Source organism: Colias eurytheme, chromosome 19 (genome assembly GCF_061535395.1).
Source record: "Colias eurytheme isolate Ceu_HAF_F1 chromosome 19, ilColEury1 Martin Lab GWU primary, whole genome shotgun sequence".
Classification (NCBI taxonomy): Eukaryota; Metazoa; Arthropoda; class Insecta; order Lepidoptera; family Pieridae; genus Colias; species Colias eurytheme.
Genome location: NC_142998.1, coordinates 8,848,982 through 8,870,825, shown reverse-complemented (window position 1 = coordinate 8,870,825; position 21,844 = coordinate 8,848,982). Strand labels below are relative to the sequence as shown.

General features: G+C 31.9%; 3 protein-coding genes across 3 annotated transcripts; all 3 read right to left on the bottom strand.

Moving 5' to 3' along the window:
• Positions 1-2,194: 2,194 nt before the first annotated feature.
• Positions 2,195-8,698, bottom strand: LOC149900307 (uncharacterized). Its single transcript, XM_090113229.1, has 5 exons — positions 8,372-8,698; positions 7,867-8,083; positions 7,436-7,636; positions 5,209-5,316; positions 2,195-2,309 (listed from the first exon to the last, which is right to left on the bottom strand). Exons 1-5 carry the CDS (start codon positions 8,541-8,543, stop codon positions 2,216-2,218), a joined length of 792 nt encoding a protein of 263 aa, XP_089969355.1. The 5' UTR covers positions 8,544-8,698; the 3' UTR covers positions 2,195-2,215.
• Positions 8,699-10,264: 1,566 nt separating this feature from the next.
• LOC149900306 (uncharacterized) lies at positions 10,265-14,479 on the bottom strand. The gene is made up of 5 exons (XM_090113415.1): positions 14,282-14,479; positions 12,859-13,072; positions 11,674-11,916; positions 10,955-11,059; positions 10,265-10,385 (listed from the first exon to the last, which is right to left on the bottom strand). The coding sequence occupies exons 1-5, from the start codon at positions 14,442-14,444 to the stop codon at positions 10,265-10,267; spliced, it is 846 nt and encodes a 281-aa protein (XP_089969541.1). The 5' UTR covers positions 14,445-14,479.
• Positions 14,480-14,954: 475 nt separating this feature from the next.
• On the bottom strand, positions 14,955-21,342 carry LOC149900305 (uncharacterized). The gene is made up of 5 exons (XM_090113414.1): positions 21,192-21,342; positions 19,505-19,709; positions 16,891-17,049; positions 16,110-16,220; positions 14,955-15,643 (listed from the first exon to the last, which is right to left on the bottom strand). Exons 1-5 carry the CDS (start codon positions 21,340-21,342, stop codon positions 15,517-15,519), a joined length of 753 nt encoding a protein of 250 aa, XP_089969540.1. The 3' UTR covers positions 14,955-15,516.
• Positions 21,343-21,844: the final 502 nt, after the last annotated feature.

The following is a 21,844-nucleotide window of genomic DNA, read 5'->3' as shown; positions in this document are numbered from 1 at the left end:
TGCTGAGTGACAAACATGGTCGTGCGATGTGGTTTTATCCGACTTCAAAAAAGGCCGGTGTATTTTGTTTTTACTGGTAAAGTTTGGTTTTGTAAAAGGTACATTGAGAGAAGGAAATGAACCTTTTCTGTGATAGAACCTTGGTACTCTTATGGTGTATGGAAGATATCCATTTGTATTATCCAAGCAAAAGTTACATGTTTAGAAATAGACTGAATGTGGAAATTGGTTACAAAAGACTTTGAAAGCTGCAATCTGATACGAAAACTTAGTTTTATATTAATTGCTATAACCAATTTCCTACGAGTAGGTATTTAGTGTAACAAAATATATCTAATTTCGGCACACTGAGGGTCCTATGTCCTGTTTTCGGCTGAATGGATGGTTGATGATGAATAATACAAGGTTTTGTTCCTATAGAGACTTGTTAGATTTACTGTAAAATTTAACACCAAAATATAATAAAATATTTGTCTCTTATCTGCCTAAGAGTTGGATCTTTAAGCTGTAGTTGCTGCTATTTCATATAAATCAGTAAAATAGAGGTAGAGTTAATTAAATAAATTATATCAAATACTAATTGTGCTCCGCTCCTGTTGGTCTTAGCGAGATGATATATAGCCTATAACCTTCCTCGATAAATGACTATCCACCGAATTTTTCAAATCGGACTAGTAGTTCCCGAGATTAGCGCGTTCAAACAAACAAACTCTTCAACTTTATCATAACATTAATTTTATAAGTATAGTACATAAGTACATAATAAAAGACAGTATAGTAAAAAATTGTAGTTTTATTTTATTTTATAATTCAATTACAGATAATGGACACAAGGTCAAGAGAAATTGGACACTCCTTAATCAATATCTTGTAATTGTATTGAAGAGAAATTCCTATAACCTAAAGCTTAGATGAATTACGCCTATTCTAAGAATTAAACTGTTCCTAACAAATAATTTATCAAAGAAACACAAACTTGTATTGTGCCTATATTTTAGACAAAATGGATGAGAACAAAACATGGACAAACCCTCGTTAACATCAATATCATTTAGACCGTACCTATATCAAAATCTACACAACAATGGTTTTTAATGAATTATGCGTATGCGACATGCGTTTAATGTCAGTTTGACAGGCCACAGAATAAAAAAAAAGTATAAATATATTTTGACAGATCTCCTGTAGTGCCATCTAGTAACATACTAACAAAACTCATATTTTAAATTAAATTGAATTTATGACCAGTTTTATTTACCGTATGTTAATATAGAATTATTATTATATGTTAACAAATGATATACTTAGAAGTTATTTTTAAGCTATTGCATAGCTTCTATCGCGGGCCTTGAGCGCGGGGACCGAATCCAGAAATTCCGTAACGAAAAAACCTCACGCTCCCCACTCCGACGGGCACGGAGGTGTGGCTTGAAGGCATAGCATGCAATAGCTTTACCGCGGCAGTCCCCGGGTGCCACACGTCATTTTTTTTTTTTATTTCAATATCGTCATCCAAAAATACTAATTTAAAATTATTTTCATTCGAACATTTTACCCGCATAAAGCGATGGATATGCGGGTTTGAAGCGATATAACTCATAACTTGTGTCAGTCAGGCTAACATATAAAATATTATTATCCACTATTATCGCTACCCGAGCCCGCTTGTTCAGTGACCCGGGATGTTTGATCAAAGAATTAGAACACGACTGCCGTCTATTCATTACGTTAGTCATGTTAACACCTTTTATCTCGATTATACAGCTTTTAACTCTAATCTTTGGGGGATAAGACTCATTTTTGTCTGTTCAATCCTTATTGGGCTTATATCATGAAACATTGAGCCTAAGTCTCATTAAAAGGTACATTAACGAAGCGCTTGATCTTAAGTAATTCATGGATTATGGCATTTGATGCTGCGTCGAAGCGTCTCCCGCTCTAACATGTAAATATAAATTGAAGTTTCGTACAACTGTAATTGCAATTTGTCTTAACACCAAAATCTCTTTATAATTACCGTTTATTTTGCCATTTAAAAAAAAGAAGAAGAAAAATTACCGTTTATTAATATTAAAAGTACGTAAGTTCTAATTGACAGTTAATAAAATATAGGCATGTTTTTGATGAACAAAAAAAACTAAAATAATTTACTCAGGCTATTTCTTTAATTATAGAATATAAATAAATAAGGCAATGATTTTTATCGTTTATTATTTTAATGGGTCATTGCACATCCAGGATACATAGTTCCACAGTCTTCTTTTCTTGTATGAGCCACGTCGTATTCTGAGTCCTTTTTACCTGGTAACCTATTAAACATAAAATTTGTTTTAGATACTTTAAAACTAATTACGAAGAATAATTCTGGTTAAGGTGATGAATTAATTTTTCTAACATTTACGGCCCTTTTCAAACCTTTGTAATTTTTATATTATTAAAGTTGTCGTGATGAAAATTCTTGACAAGAAAGTTCAATAGTAACACAATACGTCTACCGTTTTAGAAACATGATTCCATGATATTTTCTCGATAGAAAAAAAATACAAAGTTCTCATTGTTATTTTTTTATAATCTCTGGCATCTTCGAAATAACAAACGTAAAGTTACGACTTTTTGGATATTAACTATAAAATATACAACCTATACGTCTACCGATTTAGAATTTTGAAATATGCGATGGTTTTGAAATAAACAAGAAATACTTGAAATTATCGCGCGACCAGCCAATATAGCGAGAGCCGCCCTGTACCTTCCTACCCCGATCGCTGCACGAGTCATTCCCGCTACGGCCGTCACACGGGGAACTTGTGTCGCTCGCGCAATCGTAAAAAAGGGTGACAACACGATAAGACAAAATGAGACAAATGGGGACAATAAAGAAAATAAGAAGAAGAAACATAAAGGTTGGAGAAAAAAGAATGCTTACAATTGGAACAAATTAATGAAGAAGTTGGTTTTATTTTAAATTTGATGATAATTGTATTATAGACGATGTTTGATATGTACCCCTGTTTTAAGTACATAACGAATGTGTAAGATTTTTTTCATTTATAGCATAGATAATCTTTTCAGAAATCCGGAATCCAGAAGGAAAATAAACCCACTGATTGTTCACAATGTGAACCCACTCCTTCGTAAGTACCTTTATTCAGTCAAAAATGTATGTTATCAACGTTCTACTGGTTTTATCGCATGATTCCATTTTTAGCAAAAAGCAACAAAGTGCAAAGAAATAAAAAATCATGGTGAACTTAGTGGAAGTATGGCGGACGTGATATGGAACAGGAGCTCATTGGAGTAGTATTATATTTAAAAAAAATACGAAAAAATTTCAAGAATTACATTTCTTAGTAGGTGGTAGATAAGTATGTTGTATAAAGAATTTGATGTTGATATTTATTTCATTTATACTTACTACACCTGTGCGGGAAATTGCTTAGTACTAAAACAGGTTTATATTCATATTTACATAGTAATGTGAGTTTTAATTTCGAAAAATTTTGTGTAAGTATATTAAATTGAGTTCCTGGGTGATCTGGAAACACAATTGGGCCCGGAAAATGGCGCTGCAGTCACTCCTCCTAATCACATGAACCGATTTGGATGAATATTTGTGTGCACATTTCATTGTTGTGGGATGATTGGTTGATTCGTTTTCACATTAGCTAATATTATGTATTTTTGTTGTAAACTTAATTTAATGTTTATAATACATTATTATTGGTATAAATAAGCCAGTGTTCGTCTCACATTGCTGTACCTGCCTACCTACCCTACCAGGGCCTAACTTTGTTCTGGCTATTTTATTTTGATTATTTGTAATGAATAATTACAATTATAATAGAGTGCAAAAAATAAATACATGCGTCAATATATTTTGTGTTTTTTTTAAAACAATTTTTCTATTTAAAAAAATATCATTCCAACCGCGGCTTTGCCCGCTTGGAATTAGGTTATATATCGTAAATCCTGTTTTATCCCACAGAAGTGTTCAGTTCGCATAAAAAGTATCCTATGTGTAAATCCAGGCAATTAGCTATATTTTATCAAAATTGGTAATGTAGTCTTGACGTGATTAAGTAACAACTAACAAAAAAATATACAAATTAACATCCAAAGTTTCGCATCAGTTTTACTGTATTAGCGATATCTTCCACTCTTGACTTTGACTGAGAAGAATTAGGGTTTATAACTTCTTTCAGAAATAGTACCTTTCATTTCTGGGCATGATGTAATATCTACGTCAGCATCAAATTCTATCTAAATCAATTCAGTAGTCCGCGTTATTGATTACCATTTCATTTTTTCAGAGTAACAATATTTTTTGTTATTTTAAAGATTATTTATAACCTGTATTATTTTGTAATAAAGTAAACATTACGAAATAATAATAATTATTAATAATGTCTAAGTAGTTGTTGGAAAGAAGATTATTTGTTTATAAGCAAGAAAATAAAACCAATAAATCAACAATTGAATAAATGTATAACAATATTATAACTGTATGACGACTCCATACATGTTTGTCCCGAGTCGGCCAGCGGCAGCGCGGCGAGTTTGCAAGAATGACTTCGCGCACACCCGCGTTCGCGATAGCGAGCTATTAGACTCCGCCCGCCAAGCAGTGGATTTTTTTTTGTGTATCGTCTTAAGAATAACTTGCTTATCAGCAGCTGCAATACAGCCACATAATAAGCTGGCTAGTAAACGTTAGCTTATTTTGATTCACAAATTTTTCGAAATGTGTCACATAAGAAAGTAGAAACCCTTTATAATCCATAACGTACTGTACTTTTCACTAATGTAATAAATATAAACAATAATAGAAACAATATTGGCCAATTAGCCAGAAAAATTGAAAAATAGCCAGCCCAATTGTTCCCATGTCCCTATTTTCACGAGAATATTCGGACAACTTAAATAGTTAAACCCCCAAGCATATTTAATTAATTCGTAATACGTAGAATAAAAGCGAAACCGCCAACTTGTTTTCATATAAAACACAATAACAATATTACCGCGCAACCGTGTTTCATTTTTCAATTTAACCAAATAGTCGCTATAACCGCCTCAAACGTAAAACGTTTCGAATACATTTTTTATCGACATTGCGAGAACGCGGCGTATTGTATATTGTGTCTTATGATAGTGGGATAGAGTTTACATTCGTTTAAACGGAAGGGTTAAGCCTATATTAAAAACACTCACGTAAAGGTAGCTCTCATGATTTCTTCGAAGAACGTGCCTTGCTCGTTTCTGCCCTGTCCTGTCTCACACAGCATGCGTAGTACACATTCCTCGCCCGTGTAGCCCAGCCTGAGGATAGAACATTAGCCGACATACTTTACACAGCCTGTTTTGAATTTTGATGAGCTATAAAGGGTGTTTATAAAATGCTTGCGTGATGCTGGAGTATTTTGAAGACTCTTTGTTACATCACCATTTTTGGAGCAGCTATTTTACGTTATACTTTTTAGGTTACTTAACGTACAAAAAAAATCATTCGACTGATAACTTCAATTTAACTACAGAAAGTATCATCTATATAGAAGTTCTTAAATAAACTAAATTCAGTATTGTAAAATAAATAAATCAAGCGTTTCATAAATTCAATTTCTGAAGACATTAATTTATGTACTATCTTCTCATATTTGGAACAGTCATGTTAAAATAAAACAAAGCGAACAATTTTGCATTGAATAGAAGTAATATAAAAGGCATTCTTTCAAGGCTTTTCAACGTAAATCCAATACCTATAGATATAAGGAATAAAGTTAAACAAACGCGAAAACGCTTCTAAATAATTTCATGATATAACGCGGAATGTTCCGGAACCCTCGTTTATTTCTTTTTGTATTAAAAATCTTTGTTTCTTCTTCAAAGCTGTTTGTAAGGAAGTTTCACATTTTAATCCCTTTTTCCTTTTATTCGGTTTCAAACTTGAGGGATAAAGCAAAGTATAAGTCCGTGTGAATCAGTCAAGAGCGATCTTTTATATGAAAAACGTTTTTAATATAAAATGGCAACTCGAATCTCCTGGTTTACAATTTTATTTTATTCATATTATTGTTTGAAACGTTTCTGAAAATTCCTGACGGCATTCTACAGATAAAAACTTAAACCTATTTAATTAGTTTTTACGTAACCACAAAAATATTCATATTACAATTTATATTAAGAAAACATTGTGAGGAAACATACTGACAGAAAAGTACTTCTACTAAAATATTGTATCAATATAAAATCCGTTACCTACTGACAACGTAAATAAGCTGGAACATTTGACCCCTTGCCCTCCTTAACAAAAAATCGGGTATATTTGATCACTTCCTACATAGGTCTTGGTCTGGAGATTGCTCATAATTATTATTCTTAATTTTTAAAGAAATGGTATTGTTAGGTAACCTTTCTGAATAACGTCATCATAGATACAACCATAACCGGCTGCCCCTTTACAACTTAGTGGTGGCATTCATAATAATTGAAACTAGCTGTGCTACGCGATTTTACCCGCATTGCTCCGCTCCTTTTAGTCTTAGCGTGATGATATATAGCCCATAGCCTTCCTCGATAAATGGGCCATCTAACACCGAAAGTATTTTTCCAAATCGGACAAGTAGTTCCTGAGTTAGCGCGTTCAAACAAACAAACAAACTCTTCAGCTTTCTAATATTAGTATAGATAAGGTAAAAAAATCTAAAGAGAAATTACAAAAATGTCCTAACTAAAATTCAACTTAACTTTATAATAATATTCACATAAAGCCATTGAAATAGTTCAGGAATGCATGCTTTCATAGCATATCAGAACTAACGGTACCCCAGTTCATCGTTTTCGTATCTGTTTGCACCATTATATCGCACTAGATTTCCGCCCGCGGCTTCGCCCGCGTTTTCAAAGGAAAACCCGCATAGTTCCCCTTCCCGTGGGATTTCCGGGATAAAACCTATCCTATGTGTTAATCCAAGTTACCCTCTATATGTGTGCTAAATTTCATTGTAATCGGTTCAGTAGTTTTTACGTGAAAGAGTAACAAACATCCATACATCCATACAAACTTTCGCCTTTAGTATTAAGATTTAGTATACTTAAAGAAATTCCTCTGTAACTATACAGTATACACTACTATAATAAACTATGAATATGTAAAATAATATATTACATTTTTTTTACACTTGCTTATTTCTCTTAGGCAGTCTCTTCTCAGTTAGGCATTTTTAAATATTAAATATAAAGAGAAATAAAAGTTTCTTTTTAACCCAGAGACAATCAGATATTTTTTGCGTAAAAAGTAAATAAACATCCATCCATCTTCATAATAAGTGTAGTAGGATAAGAATCTTTAATCTCCCTAGAGCGAGGATGATCAAATTAAAATCAAATTTCTCATAAACTTGGCAACTTCGAATATTTTCAAATGAACGCTAATACTTACGCAGTGAGAAAGCCGTTTAGTTTCTCGTACAAGGCCATTCTTCCTTCTCTATGGAATTCAATACTTGATGAATCCAAGTTTTCAAGGTGATTCACAGCTTGTTTTGTGTGTATGTCCTTAATTAATTTGGCATTAAGACGGTTGCTTTGTGGCATTTCATCAACGCTCCGCTTGGCAAAAGCGGGGTTCACTATAAATTTCCTAAAACAATTAATATTGGTATTTAATTGAAACATTACACATATTTTCATAATATAAACACGATTCATATTATGTAGGGTTCCATTGATCTCGAGTCAAGCAGAATAATTGAATCACTTAAATAATGATTTGAGTATATGAAATACGAATACTTTTCACGTTATCAATGAGGAGGGAAATACAGTAAGAATAAAAGATTAAAATATCGAAAAGATTCCTTGTTTACTTACTTATGATATGGCAACTTCTTCAAAACCCTTCCATCCTCATCCAAAAGATAAATATTCTTCGAGATCCCATTCCTATTTTGAATCAAATCTTTTTCACGGCCCTTAAACATCAGTAAGAAATTAGGGTCCGATGGAAGCTCATATGCCAACGCTGCTGTGTTTGCAAACCAGACAATGTTCCCCAGTTGGAGGTACCCATGGTTTTGGGTACAGATGACTGAAAAAATGTTTGTTATCGTACTTCAGAAATTGACATGAATGGAAGGCTAACTTTTAATATTGGACAAATGGAACAGAATAATGAATATAACGAAACTGTTTATAATAAAGCTTAGAACTTGAAATAATAATCTACACGTGGATTCCTAACGAATTATAAATTTTAATTGTAAAAATCCTGAAAATATTATAAATATAGTTCGAGTAAAAGATAAAATGGTACCTACGTAAGACGACAGAGTATGGTGAATGATTGCACAACAATAATAAGATTTAAATCACATACCCAATTGAAATGAACTCCCATCAGGAAAATTTAGGAATCTCTTTCGCCTTGAAAGAATTTTGGATGATAACAAATCTTCTGTGTCCACGATAGACGTAGAATTTGTTTCCGAAGAATATGATAAAGGGCATATAAATAGAACTAAACATATCTTCAAAAGTATTGCGAACATTTAGTAAATCAAATGAAAACCTTGAAATACTTTGATATTTTAAATTTGTAAGATGGCAAAAATTATATTGAATTTGTTAACGACGATACCTTACACGCCCCAATATTTACCACAACAGACACAGTCAACATCCCGACCACAAAACAACTGGCATTACATTGATTCACATACCAACGTATATTAAATTTAGACCTCTGTAAATCAGAACAGGCCTGTTTACATACAATTAGGGTTGAGTACAGTCGCGAAGAAAAGCTCGAACGAAAGAAAACGTTTGCCCTGATGAATTTTAATCGACTGAGCGCGACTGAGTTTCAAACCGCTTATTTTATTATTAGACCACTTCAGTCGGAGCTTGGAACATTTATATTGATACCGAAAATACAAGAAGATTACTAAATTTCTTTTGAGGAAAATTTCTAAAGTTTGCATTGTGTTAATGCAGAAAGTTTCCTAGATTAAAATAGAACGACGTCACAATTTATTCAAGAACATTTTCAGCTTTTATTTTTCTTGTAAATCTGTGAGCAGATATTACAATATTGAAAAGTAAAAAACAATATTGAAAATACTAAATCTAACCTTTGCTGATGTTGTAATATTTTTCGTTTTGAGAATAATAAAGAAAATATTATAACTAAGTAATACTTGGCTCTTTGGAAGTTAACTCAACAAAATAAGAAAATTAAAGTAGAGGATTCATTCTGTGCTTTGCGATATAAAATAAATATTATTAAAAATCAAGAACTAACTACATACATACAGAAAGTATTGAAAAAAAATATAGGTATGTATTAAATTGTCTACATGACAGTACATACATAGTGTCTACTTTCTCAAACTTGATCGTCTCAGTCTAAGAACATACTATTTACATGACATGTTATAGTTGTTATGTTTAACTTTTTCTGATTTCTTTTGAAGTGAAACTTTTTTAGGCGCGTTTGGAGTGAAATTTCAAGGTCACGTCTTGGCAATACCGTCACGTCATGGAGTAAGGTGACGTTTTTGGTATATTTGAATATAGCCAAAGAAAATCCACTTCTGACACGTGTGATCGACACACTCGCTCTTTTTTAACCGACTTCAAAAAAGGAGGAGGTTCTCAATTCGACCGTAACTATATATTTTTTATAATTTTATTCTGGGATTATTAGAAAATATTTTCAAATGCCTAGATAATTAAGTGATAATAATATTATAATAATTATGCATTATTCGTGAATGTTAAATGAATTAGAAATTATGGGTGTTTTCAATAGATTTAAAAAATGTAAAATAATTGTAAACCTGTACCTATAGATTTTCTTAAGTATTATTTTATTACTTATACTCTCTATCCTATTACCTATGACTCACTCGCCCATGAAAAGTTTTTAGGATTTCTAACAACAGCATTTTGTTTTGGCATAATAACATGTAGTTGACTCATATCGAGATATAGAAACAAAAATAACGGAAAAGCTATGAAAATTATATTATTTCAACAGGATATCATAAAAAGATAACCACAATATAGCTATATAGAAGCAAATTTCTATTTGAAATAGTGTGATAGATTCTTTTTTTTATTTCGTTCTATAGAATAGCCACAGATAATATAATAATACTACTCATAACCTAAAAAGACTAATTTTATTAAAGTTAAGGGAAATTGACTTTAGATACATAAAAAAAATATTCTATAGACATTTTTATTTTATTCTTATTTTTATTTAGAATTACATTCTTTTGTCAAAAAGTTCACATCCAGGATACATTTTTTCGCAGTCGTGTGTCGGATCGTGAGCTTCTTCGTAGATCTTGTGATCCTCTGTAGGTACATCAGAGTGTTTTGGAAATCTGTAATAATAGTTTTAATAGATATTAAGTAATTAGTTTTAATGTTCCCACAGTTCAGTTCTCTAAAGGGTCTCTGCGTGTTAGATCCGTGTTCCCATGTAAGCCTTCCAAAGGACCGGGTACCTTCCTTATAATAGTATCCGTATCCGAGTATTATGGAATTGATTTAATAATAAATAGGATAAGTTAATTTGAAATTAAAATAATGTTAATTTTTATTAAAAAAAAGAGCGTGGGTGACGAGCACACGTGTCAGAAGTGAAGCTTCTTTAGGCGCGTTGAGAGTAAAATTTCAAGGTCGTGTCATGGCAATACCGTCACGTCATGGAGTTTGGCGACGATTTTGGTATCTTTGAATCTTGCCAAAGAAATTTTACTTCTGATATGTGTGCACAAACTACTGTAGCTTATTTGATATTTTGGTTTTGTGGCAGTCAAATGCTTTTTAAATATACATTTATTAAATAACAGAAAAAAATCGATCACGAGGCTGGATTCGAACTTTGCTAACAACGGCATCTTCATGGAATCAGAAAATTTATATCCTAAGCTATAATAATATAACTTACGTAAAGACAACTCGTATAACCTCTTGCAGGAATGTGCCTTGGTCGCCGAGTCTGGCCGACTCGCATAGTTTTCGGAGCACGCACTGTCGCCCGTCCGCCCCCAACCTTGTGAGAGGAATTCATATACCATTTTAAGGATGCTATTTATGAAGGAAATTTACTATGTACTTGAATTATTTTGTTACAAAGGTTTTGTTAAAAACTTTCGAAAAGTATTACCATTATAAAAGGAAATTATAATAGTGGAAATATACTATGGAGAGTTAAATATACAACATTATAAAATGTTAAGTTAGCATGGCCACTATGACTTCTCTCAAGTGGAATACTGAAAAAAATATGCAATATACCTATCTACTATTCAAGGCCATTACAAATTCCTAATTAAAAACCCGATAGTTTTCTCTTGAAATGTTTATTTATTTGAAAGTTTTACGCAAACGATACACCATGTGCTCACTAATTTAGGAATTACACCGCAAAGGTTTTTTAGTAAATAGTTTTTAAGCCTGTTTGTGTCAATTACAAGTTGTGAATCAAATAAAAACAAAAATAAAAAAAATGCGTATCTAATAAATACCCCAGAAGTTTTCACACAGATTAAAAAACTCAAACTAAATTCCTGCACAGCGCAGCACCCCGTAATTTTTCACACCCCAAATCAAATCCACCGCGTCTTCCCAACATTTCACAAAGGCGAAGATTCATTATCCACTCACGTCGTAATTAATGCCTCCAGTTTCTGGTACAAGTCGACGCGACTATTTCTATGGAACGATATACTATCTGAAAGCTTTGGAAAGTGCCCCGTCTGCCCCGTCTGCTCCGCTTGTCCCGTCTGCCTCATCTGCCCCTTCTGACGCTCGTGCATTTTCATCCGATCTATCTTGACTTTTAATCTCTCTTTGAAGGACGCTTCGTTGACACTCCGCTTTGCAAACGCTGGGTTCACGATTGCCGGCCTGAAAGGTTTGGTAAATGGCTAAGATTTTTAGCGATATCTAGTTCGTTTAATAGATAAGACTATACGTTTTACGTAAGCACTAAGTATTTATACTGTATTCGTAACTTATATTGATTTATTTATTTCTGAGAAATAATATGCTTCGTTCATATTGATTAAGAGATATAAATATGAATAAAAATAAAAAAATAAAAATAGTTTATTTCCTTTCTAAATTTTACACAATTTGGAGTAGTAGGGCCCTCCTAGTAAGTTTAAGATAAAACCTGTGTCAGGAGGACCCGTAATATATTCAGACTATGTTTTCTTTCAGTGTAACAATTACATAATGATATTTAAATATTGAACTTAAAACTTGAACTTACATGTGAGTAAAGATACAGATACTATGAATTGTGCTAATTAATGTAATTTTTAATAATTTTTTTTCCCTCAACTATGCTGTGTGCATACAATTAATTGGTTGGCATTTCACCGCAACATGTAATTAAATTTGTGTTTATCGAGGCAAAATTGTCAGCTGTGGTGTGCACCTTATTAAATAAATAAATAAAAAGAAGGAGTTTTTCTAGCATAATTATGAAAAATGTCATTCTACTTATTAAAATTTAATTCATATAGTTTCAAGATATTCATATTACTAATTAGAATTATGTATTATTTACATAACCTACATTCTAATCAGTCTCTAAAATAAAAAATAAAAAAAAAAATATTTATTTCTTTCCTTTACATTAGGTCTTAAACAAATTCGTGATTGGAACACTCCTAGTAAGCAAATAAAATGCTTGTGTCAGGAGGTTCCGCTCTTCCAACACTATTACAGAAACAGAAATAAAACAATATGAATGAATACAATGCAAAAACATAAAAGAAAAGAAAGAAAGAATCTAAAGTATCATAATAAATCTAAAGTAACATAAACAAAAACAATCCCTACCTTCTAAAAGGGACCTTCGCCATGATCCTCCCATCACTATCCAAATAGTAAACATTCTTCTCAGTATCAGTTCGTCTGATGCCATTCTTTTCATATTCCTTAAACATGAGCAGCGTTTTTGGATCTGTTGGCAAGGTCCATGCTAATGCAGCTGTGTTGCTGTATAAGAATATATCCTGTATGGGAATCAAGGCTGCTGTCTGCAGGCAGAATACTGAAAATACCATATTTTACATTAAAAATGGTTAAATTTTATACCTACATAGGCATACAAGGCATACTCTATTTTAAAGATTATACGTGCTATTTTTGAAGAATATTCACGATATACTAGAATTATTTGCTGTACAAAGATTCCTATAATAACTCAGGCCCCGGAACCACAGACACAATAGAATAGAAAATCTATTGTGTCTAGGACCGATCGGGCCGCTTGGGGCTCAAAGGGTTAAAACGTTAAATTTTATTAAATCAGTTTTGATTGAAAGAAATGGATTAACGAATCCATTTCTTTCAATCAAAATTTTATTTCAATCAATCAGTTAAGGCAGTCGGTTTCCAACGGAAGTATGTAGCTTTCTTCTTCTTTCTCTATTGAAAAAATTTTTCAAATCGGTGCAGTAGTTTTTAGTAACAAAGTATCAAATCTTTCTTCTTTAATTTAGTTAAATTACGAAGAAATAAAATAAAAATTTAATAAACATTTCTTCAGCCATTCTCTGTCTACCGCTGCATCTATAAATTAAAGCATGTTATTCTGTACATTGCCGCAAATTCAAAACATTCATTCATTTATTCAAAACGTGTAAACGTCAAAACAAATGCACTCTCTCATACACAAAATGACATGACCGGATATCACACGGTTGTTGCATGCAGGTAACTGTTCAATTACCTTTAAATATACTAATCTAATTTAAAGTAACGTTATCTAGCTTCTTCATGTAATAATATCCTATATACTATTGTGTTTAGACATATAATTGCTTGACTCAAAAGTTTGTTTAGTTTTTCATTTTGTTGTAACGTCATATGATTTCGTCACGAACTGGTGCTACTGCCTTTTAAACTCTTCATCGGAACCGCTCGCTTTAATAAAATTAATAACAGTATAAATATTATAAATGTAATAGCTAATGTTAACACTCGTCTCATTTTATAATAATTAGTCACCGACATTATTAAGTTAAATTCCCTCATTCACAGCGTTTAAACGTTAACATAATTTAAACTAAACTATAACGAACATAAATATAAAACCATTGAAAATAAAAACACTCTAGACTGTTTTTCTCTCATTACTTAAAAGCAATTTTTAATCAGCGTATTGTTTCAAAGGCGCAACCTGGGGGTTAGAGCATTTCAAATGTTTTTTTCTAGTTCCTTTCACATACGTCATGCAAACACTAGATTACCCACGTACCTAATTGAAGAGAACTCCCGTCTGGGAACACTAAAAATCTTTTGCTTCTGGACAGCACTCGCGTCGCGTTTCCCTCCAATTTTTCACAGACCTCATCCCTGCATTCTGTATTTTCACTTATTGCAACGCCAAATAAAGCGAACAAAACAGCACTGAATCGCATGGCAATTAATTATCTGTGTCAATCACTGGAACAATTTAAACGTTCGATAAATTCGAACTCATTTAAATTTGGAAAATGGAGTTGCCAGTAAGAAAACACAAAATGTACTGTCTTGGAGCACGGGGATATGTATAAAGAAAGAGCAATTAACATGTTCCGTGTCAACGTTACAGTTATATTCGTGTTAGAATTATTATTGATTTTTAAAAAACAAAAAAGGGAATCGTGATAATGAAATAAATAGGGTGTAAGAAGTGAAGTGTCACTTTATACCGTCTACTTCATAATTGGTGCCATTTAATGTCTTCAATTTCTTGACTATGATGGCGGGAGAGCCATTAAAATTAAGACATAATTATGAACGTAATGAGCTATGGACGTTAATAGACCAGTACTTTTTCACATTAAAGAAATTGCAAATTAGCAAATGACGAAGATACTTCGCTGGTTGGAAGTGTGTTTGTATTTTTAGAAAGAGACGTCTTTTAAGAAAACAAGAATGCTGGGTGCGAGTATTTTATTTGTAAACACATTTTGCTCTTAATAAATTAAATTATTTACAATTTTTTAAATAAATTTATTAGTGACTATTTGTTTAATAATTATTTTTAAAGTGAAACTTTTATTACATCGTCTCAAACTTTTTGGTCTGTGTAGCGCATGTCGCGTGACGGTCGAACCGTAAGCGTACAAATACGATAATTTTGTGCCTAAGTTTCACTTTTACCGTGGTTTCATAAAACCACACAACATTTTTTTTAACTAAGTTTTAATAGCAGTCTGTATTATTTCGTATATTTAAACAGCTATACATTAGTTAACAAATTTTTAAATGGAAATGGAACCAATTCTCTTTCAATAATATTCCATTCCATTTCATCAGAGAAGACTCCCCTTTTTAATAAAAAATCATTAAAAAGGGGGATCAAATCACGTAATAAATTTAATTATTAAAAACTATATAATATTTAATCTATTACAATTTACAAACAATGCCCTATCCATTTCAATCCATGTTAAGTTAACAATAACATTTGCCGTCTCCATGCTAATAAGCCACGGCTAATGATTCTTATGTTCTTGTAATATCTGTGGATAGAGCCGCGCAGTCCGGGTACAATTCATCGCAAGATCCCGACGCTGTATGCGCAACATCGTAGTCTTCATCATAAACATCCTGATCATTATTCTTAGGTAATCTGAAAAATAGAGCACATTACTTGAACTGTACGCCGTGATGAAGAAATATTTTCGAGCTTTATAATAAGGAGGTATTGTGATTAAATGTTGGCTTCGGTTAACGTGGCATGCTTGCAAATTAATTATTTTTTTAATAAATGCATGTTGTTATAATGCAATTAATTATCTTTTATTTATTCATAATTATTTTTAGAATTAGTAGGCATAATAGGACTTTATAGCAAACACACAAATCTTCTGTTTTAATTCTATATAAAAAAGAAAATATTTATTTTAATTTATCTATGGTAGGTTTAAAAAAAACAATAATGCCTATAAGCATAGATAAAGAAGAATAATTAAAAAACAAATGTAGCCAATAGCAAGAACGTTCGATGTTCAAATTCAAATCAAAACTACACACTCGAAAAAACAATTGTAACAAATAGCAGCACAAAAAAGAAATAATATATTTGAAAGGCTTACGTGAACACGGCCCGTAATATTTCTTGCAGGAAGCCGCCCTGAGGATAATGGTTCGTCTGACCGTACATACATAGCGTTTTCAGCAGACACTCCCTGCCGTTGCCGCCCAACCTAATATATAAAGAATATAAGTGTTTGTGATATAATATAATATGTAAGGTGATATATAAGGTTAGTTTTAGGGTATTACAGTATTGTTTTAACGGTTACAGGTCAAACTTCAGTGAAAAAGGATCGAAAATTTGGGTATGCGCTATGGATATGGTATTAATATTATGAATGTCGTGGTATATTGTTTTGTCATGTCATGATAAACGTAAAAACTACGAATCATTTTTCAAACTATAATTATAAGTTTAAGAAATACAATATAATGCCATGTTCTAACAAAAAAATTATAAATTGGCAGAAATGAGCATTGATTACTTTTACTAACAATGTTTTGATTGATTGTACAGTGCATTTATTTGTTAATTTATCACGTCATTATTATAAAATGCAACTAAGTATATAATTAGTAACAAATAAGGCATTGGTGTTATTCATAAGTTTGAGTTCAATAAATTATTATAATATATGATGTTACATATGTATTTTGTAAATTGTAAAACTGACATGATTTAAAAGAGCATCTATGGAGTTTCTTGCCGGTTCTTCTCTGATACTGCTTTCCGAATCGGTGGTAAATTTTAAAATATGTAACGACGTTTCAAAAGTGCTTCTATATGAAGTCTAATTGAATAAATAAATGTTTGAGTTTGAGTTTGAGTTTGAATCTCACCCCTGTAACATTACTTCGATTTTCTCATACAAAGCAGTGCGGCTCGTCCTGTGGAACTCGACGTTTTCACTGAGTCCCAATCTAGTACTTGATGCATGAATCTGCCGTCTGTCCGTGTCCACACTGCGTTTCGCAAAGGCAGGATTTACGATCGGCTTCCTGAAATGCACATGCCGTTCTGGTTAGCTTTGGGTGAATTCATTTGTACTAATTGATATGATAGGAAATGAAGCTTCAATTAATTCTTTGGGTAAATGTAATTTACCCTCAAAGGAGGCCCGCATTCCAGCAGTGGGCTGATGATGATGAAATTTAATTGACTAAAGTTATGGATGTTGGTAAGTGTGTATTTTTTATGCTTTTGATTGATTTAAGTTTAGCTTCATAAACAAAAAATATCAATAACATTATTTTAATAGCATGAAAGGATATCGACCACAATTAGTTATATCTTGTAGTAAGTTTATAATTTATTATTTTGTATCTAGGTATTTAATTTGGTAGAATTAATATTTATGTATTTATTTATTTAGCCGACAACCAACTGTTCAGTAAAATAGAACAGCGTTTCGGAATGTAAATGAAGACTGAGTTTACAATGTCTGGGGACCTGCAGCTGCCGTATTGTAGATATGCATTATGTCTTTTGCAAATGCATTATGAATATATAAATATATAACATACTTGTATATCATACTTGTATATGTATGTCTTATACGTAATTATGCACATAAAATGAATTAATATTGTCCACATATTTCTAGGGATTCTTCCTTATAAGGAAAAAAAAACCTTGCTAATTGTTTTATTTTTATCTTTATATATAAAAATGAATCGCAAAATGTGTTGGTAAGCGCATAACTCGAGAACGGCTGAACGGCCGATTTCGATAATTCTTTTTTTATTATATTCCTTGAAGTACGAGGATGGTTCTTAAGTAGAGAAAACGTAAACATGTACCACGGGCGAATCCGGGGCGGACCGCTAGTTTTTAATAATTTTCAACTTACGTTTCTCTAGCTAACGCTTTGATAACAAATGAGCATTGTTTCTCAAAAACATTCCAAGACAATCCTGAGACATAATATAGTGCAGGGAAAACCAATAATAGCATTGCACTGTTCATAGTAAACTCTAAGACAAAGGTGACAATAGGATCAGTGCACAATATACATTTATTCATACATTGATCCCTATTGGATGTATGTACTAATATAATCCACGAATTAAGCACACAGCTAATGCGAACATTGAATTCCAATTTCATCTACAGCTTGAATGATGGAGCAGTTTCAGTTATTATCTTTGCTCTTGGTACTATCGATTCATTGGTTATTCAGAATTATTACCCAATTAAAGTAAGGGTCTTGCCTAAAAAGGTTTTAAATCTGTTATTCGAAAGTTATTTATAAATGGAAATCATTATGATGTGTTCGTATAACGTTATTTCTTTATCGTTAACAGAATTAAAGATGAAAGCGCTCTGCAACCAAAACATCAGAGGAAATAATCCTATTTTTTCCAGTGTATTATTTACATTATATTCATATAAAAGTACGGAATATGGTTGACTAAAGTCGCCTACGCACCACCGGGTCCCTCACACCCAGTAAGCGAACATTCAAATCTGTATCGGATCAACAAGGAAATTTTCTCGTGTGTAAAATCTGTCGCGGAAGTTGCGAAAATATTCCTGAATTTAAAAAGGTTTCGAGATGTTTCTATATTCCCGTAAGTCGTAAGACTACATGGAACGCCTTTGCATCACTGAATGTTATAAAGTATTGATTTAAGTAAATGAGTAGGTAAGTAATTTTTTAATACTTTCTTATATAAAATATCTTATAATTACAATTTATAGCAAAGAAGCTTGCTTTAAAGAAACCATTAGGTAACCTTTATTATTATGATGTCACTGTTCGGTTATCTTCAATCTTCTATTTACTTCTAACTAACTAACGGCCTACCTAAACATTTTTTTTTATATCCTAACTTTTCAACTTGTATCTTTATTTCCAAAACAAATATTAACACCACATTATATAATACTATCTCTACCAGCAAAAGACTTAAAAACCCGCCAAACTAATATGTTTGCGGACACAAAATGGCGCGGGTTTTTCCCGCCAAGACTGAATTTGCATGTGCAATCGCGCCGTTTGTTCCCTGATCGTCCCCTTTGTGGGTTGTTTTCCTCTGAGACCGAGCTCCCTTCGAGAAAATTCCATTTCTTTACACTTCTTCCGGTAGCAAGTATCCGGGAATGTATTTGCATGCATTAATGAATCAAATTTGAACATTTTGCAACATGTATATACTCTTATATTGGTAAAAGGTTACTATTTAATATCTATGGTAATATTTCTTGTTCTTAAATAAATTGAAATATTTTTATTTAGAGATGAACAATAAGCTCTTAGTGGAGAATGAAAACTTAATGATAGAATGATAATAATTAGAACATAAAAATTATATAATTCGTTACGAAATGTAAAAATATTGTCTAATTTGATTTGTATTATCTTAGCTTTATGAATCCCCTGCAAGGACCTATCTCTTGATAAGACGTAAAACAGTGAAAATGATAACGAATGAAAGTGTTCAATTAACTTACCGTTTATAGGGTTGCTTATGAATAATTTGGCCAGCTTCATCGGTGTAATATATAGCTTTGGTATCCACTCGTCTGTGGAGGGGGTCAGCCTTGTGATTGAAGGGGGAGTAGGGGTCCTGGGGCAGCTCGAAGGCCAGCGCGGCTGTGTTGCCCCAAATGAAGATATCACTGATCCTAATGATCGCTGGGTACGTGAGGCAGAATACTGGAATTTTGATACAAAAATATAGATTAAAGAGGAATATGGAAGCTTTTTTTGAAGTCGATCAATATAGCTTTATAAATAGCATGTTTTTTGTAAAAAATCTGTCGAAATATTATGTTCTGATAAGGTATTTACAATTGGTCATTTATATGTTTATACTTCTTTCACTCTATTTACATATTATTTGCAATTTTCTTAAAATTTTCTTAATTGTATAAGTAAACAGCGGAAAAATATTACACGTATAAGTTACTCATACCTACAGCTGCAGATAAACACAAAAAATACAAGATAGATATAATCTGTATTTCTAATGTCATACTTTGCCTCAATGTAGATTAAAAAATTGAATTAAAAAAAAAACAAGTGTGGCAAACAGTTATATATTCTTGCCATAACAGAAAAAAAACTTAAGTGACTTATCTGTCTAAAATTTTTCTTTTTTCTCGTGCGTTCCAAACATAAAATATATGCACTAATTATAATTTAATTTTAATTATAATTAAATGTTTAGAAAATCTGATTTAAAACGCGAATATAAAATTCATGAATCATGATTGATTCAAAAAAGACTGACACGTCTTGGCGGTTATTTAAAACTTTTTATATAAAACTACCTCCAAATATTTTTATATGCAGGATTCTAAATTTCAGTTTCATCAATATAAAATTGAAACATGTTTTTGATATCGGTATTCAAAAGTGATTCTACGTTTTATTGATTATGTAGTTTATATTGGTGAGGAACTTGGTGACTTATAATCTTTTAGAATTCTATCTATGTAAGAATTGACGAATCGTAATTTTAATACATTTTCACAGAATTCGTGTTGTCAAATCACACACACAAACACACACAAATATTATTACAAACACACCTACAATTCGTGCTTCAACTTTCATCGAGAAAAAAAGGCATTCCACATTTTAAGTCTACGACAATTTCCCTGTGTGAACCTAAATCTCATTTACAATTGATTTATATGAGTAAATTCTTTAATGATTCGGGGTATATTCATTTGACCGCAAATAGCTCCCTTTGGCCCTTTTAACGCGTAGTCGCCCAATCGTTCATAACATCTAGTTTTATCTGTATTTTACGCGCTATAAAGAGTATAATTTAATAAAGATGGTGAGTATTAGGGCGTATTTTCAATGTCTTTATCAACTTGGTACCATGTATTTAAGGTTAGAAAATCGAAAGCATGTGTATCAAAAAGAAGAAGCAGTTTGCACCCATACCTCCTTCTAACTCTCACTCAAAGCTTAAAGAAAAATGCCCATGCGCAAAATATCATCACACACACAGAGGTATTTGAAGCCTTATTTTCCTTGACAAAAACAACTTTTGAAACAGATAAATGTATTCATCTACAAAGTATATAATCCCATAATGGTTTACTTTTGTTCTTTAACAGTATACCTAGAGAGCAGATATAGGTCTAAACGTAATAATTAATCTGAATCTTTAAATATTCTCACCCAATTGAAAAGAACTTCCTTCAGGAAATATCAAGAATCGCTTCTTCCTTGACAACACTCGACTCTCACTTGACTCAGTTGCATTAAAGTCCAAACAAATGCAAGTCACTATAAAACACAAAAACACAACAAGTTGAAACATCCTCATCATTTTCAATATTTTTTATTATTTTGTGAGACAAAATGTTACATTTTTTAAGAGATTTTGGATTACACTAATACCATAAATTTATCTGTAAACTAGAGAGCTCAGTAAAATGATAATCACGATGTACAAACAGCTTAACGTTAAGCCGTTATTAGTAAACCACAGGGTGCTCTCCGGTATGAAAACATATTAAAAATAGTGAAAAAAAAAACTCAACTCAACTCACTCTAATACAACACTTAATCAAATTCAAATTATAGAATTGATTTAGCTTTAGACACATTGTTAACAAAAAAAAATAATATTTAAAAAAAGTTAAATTACCATTGATCACAACAGATTTTCATACCGGAAATCACAGCAGCGGAAATTACAGTTATCCAAAGATTTGTAATTCAAGCGTTTCATGAAATAGAATACCTACCATTAATTTCTATACCGATCGGATATATTTGCAATGATTCCTGGGATATTTTTTTTAAATCTAGGCCAATAGCAAAAATAA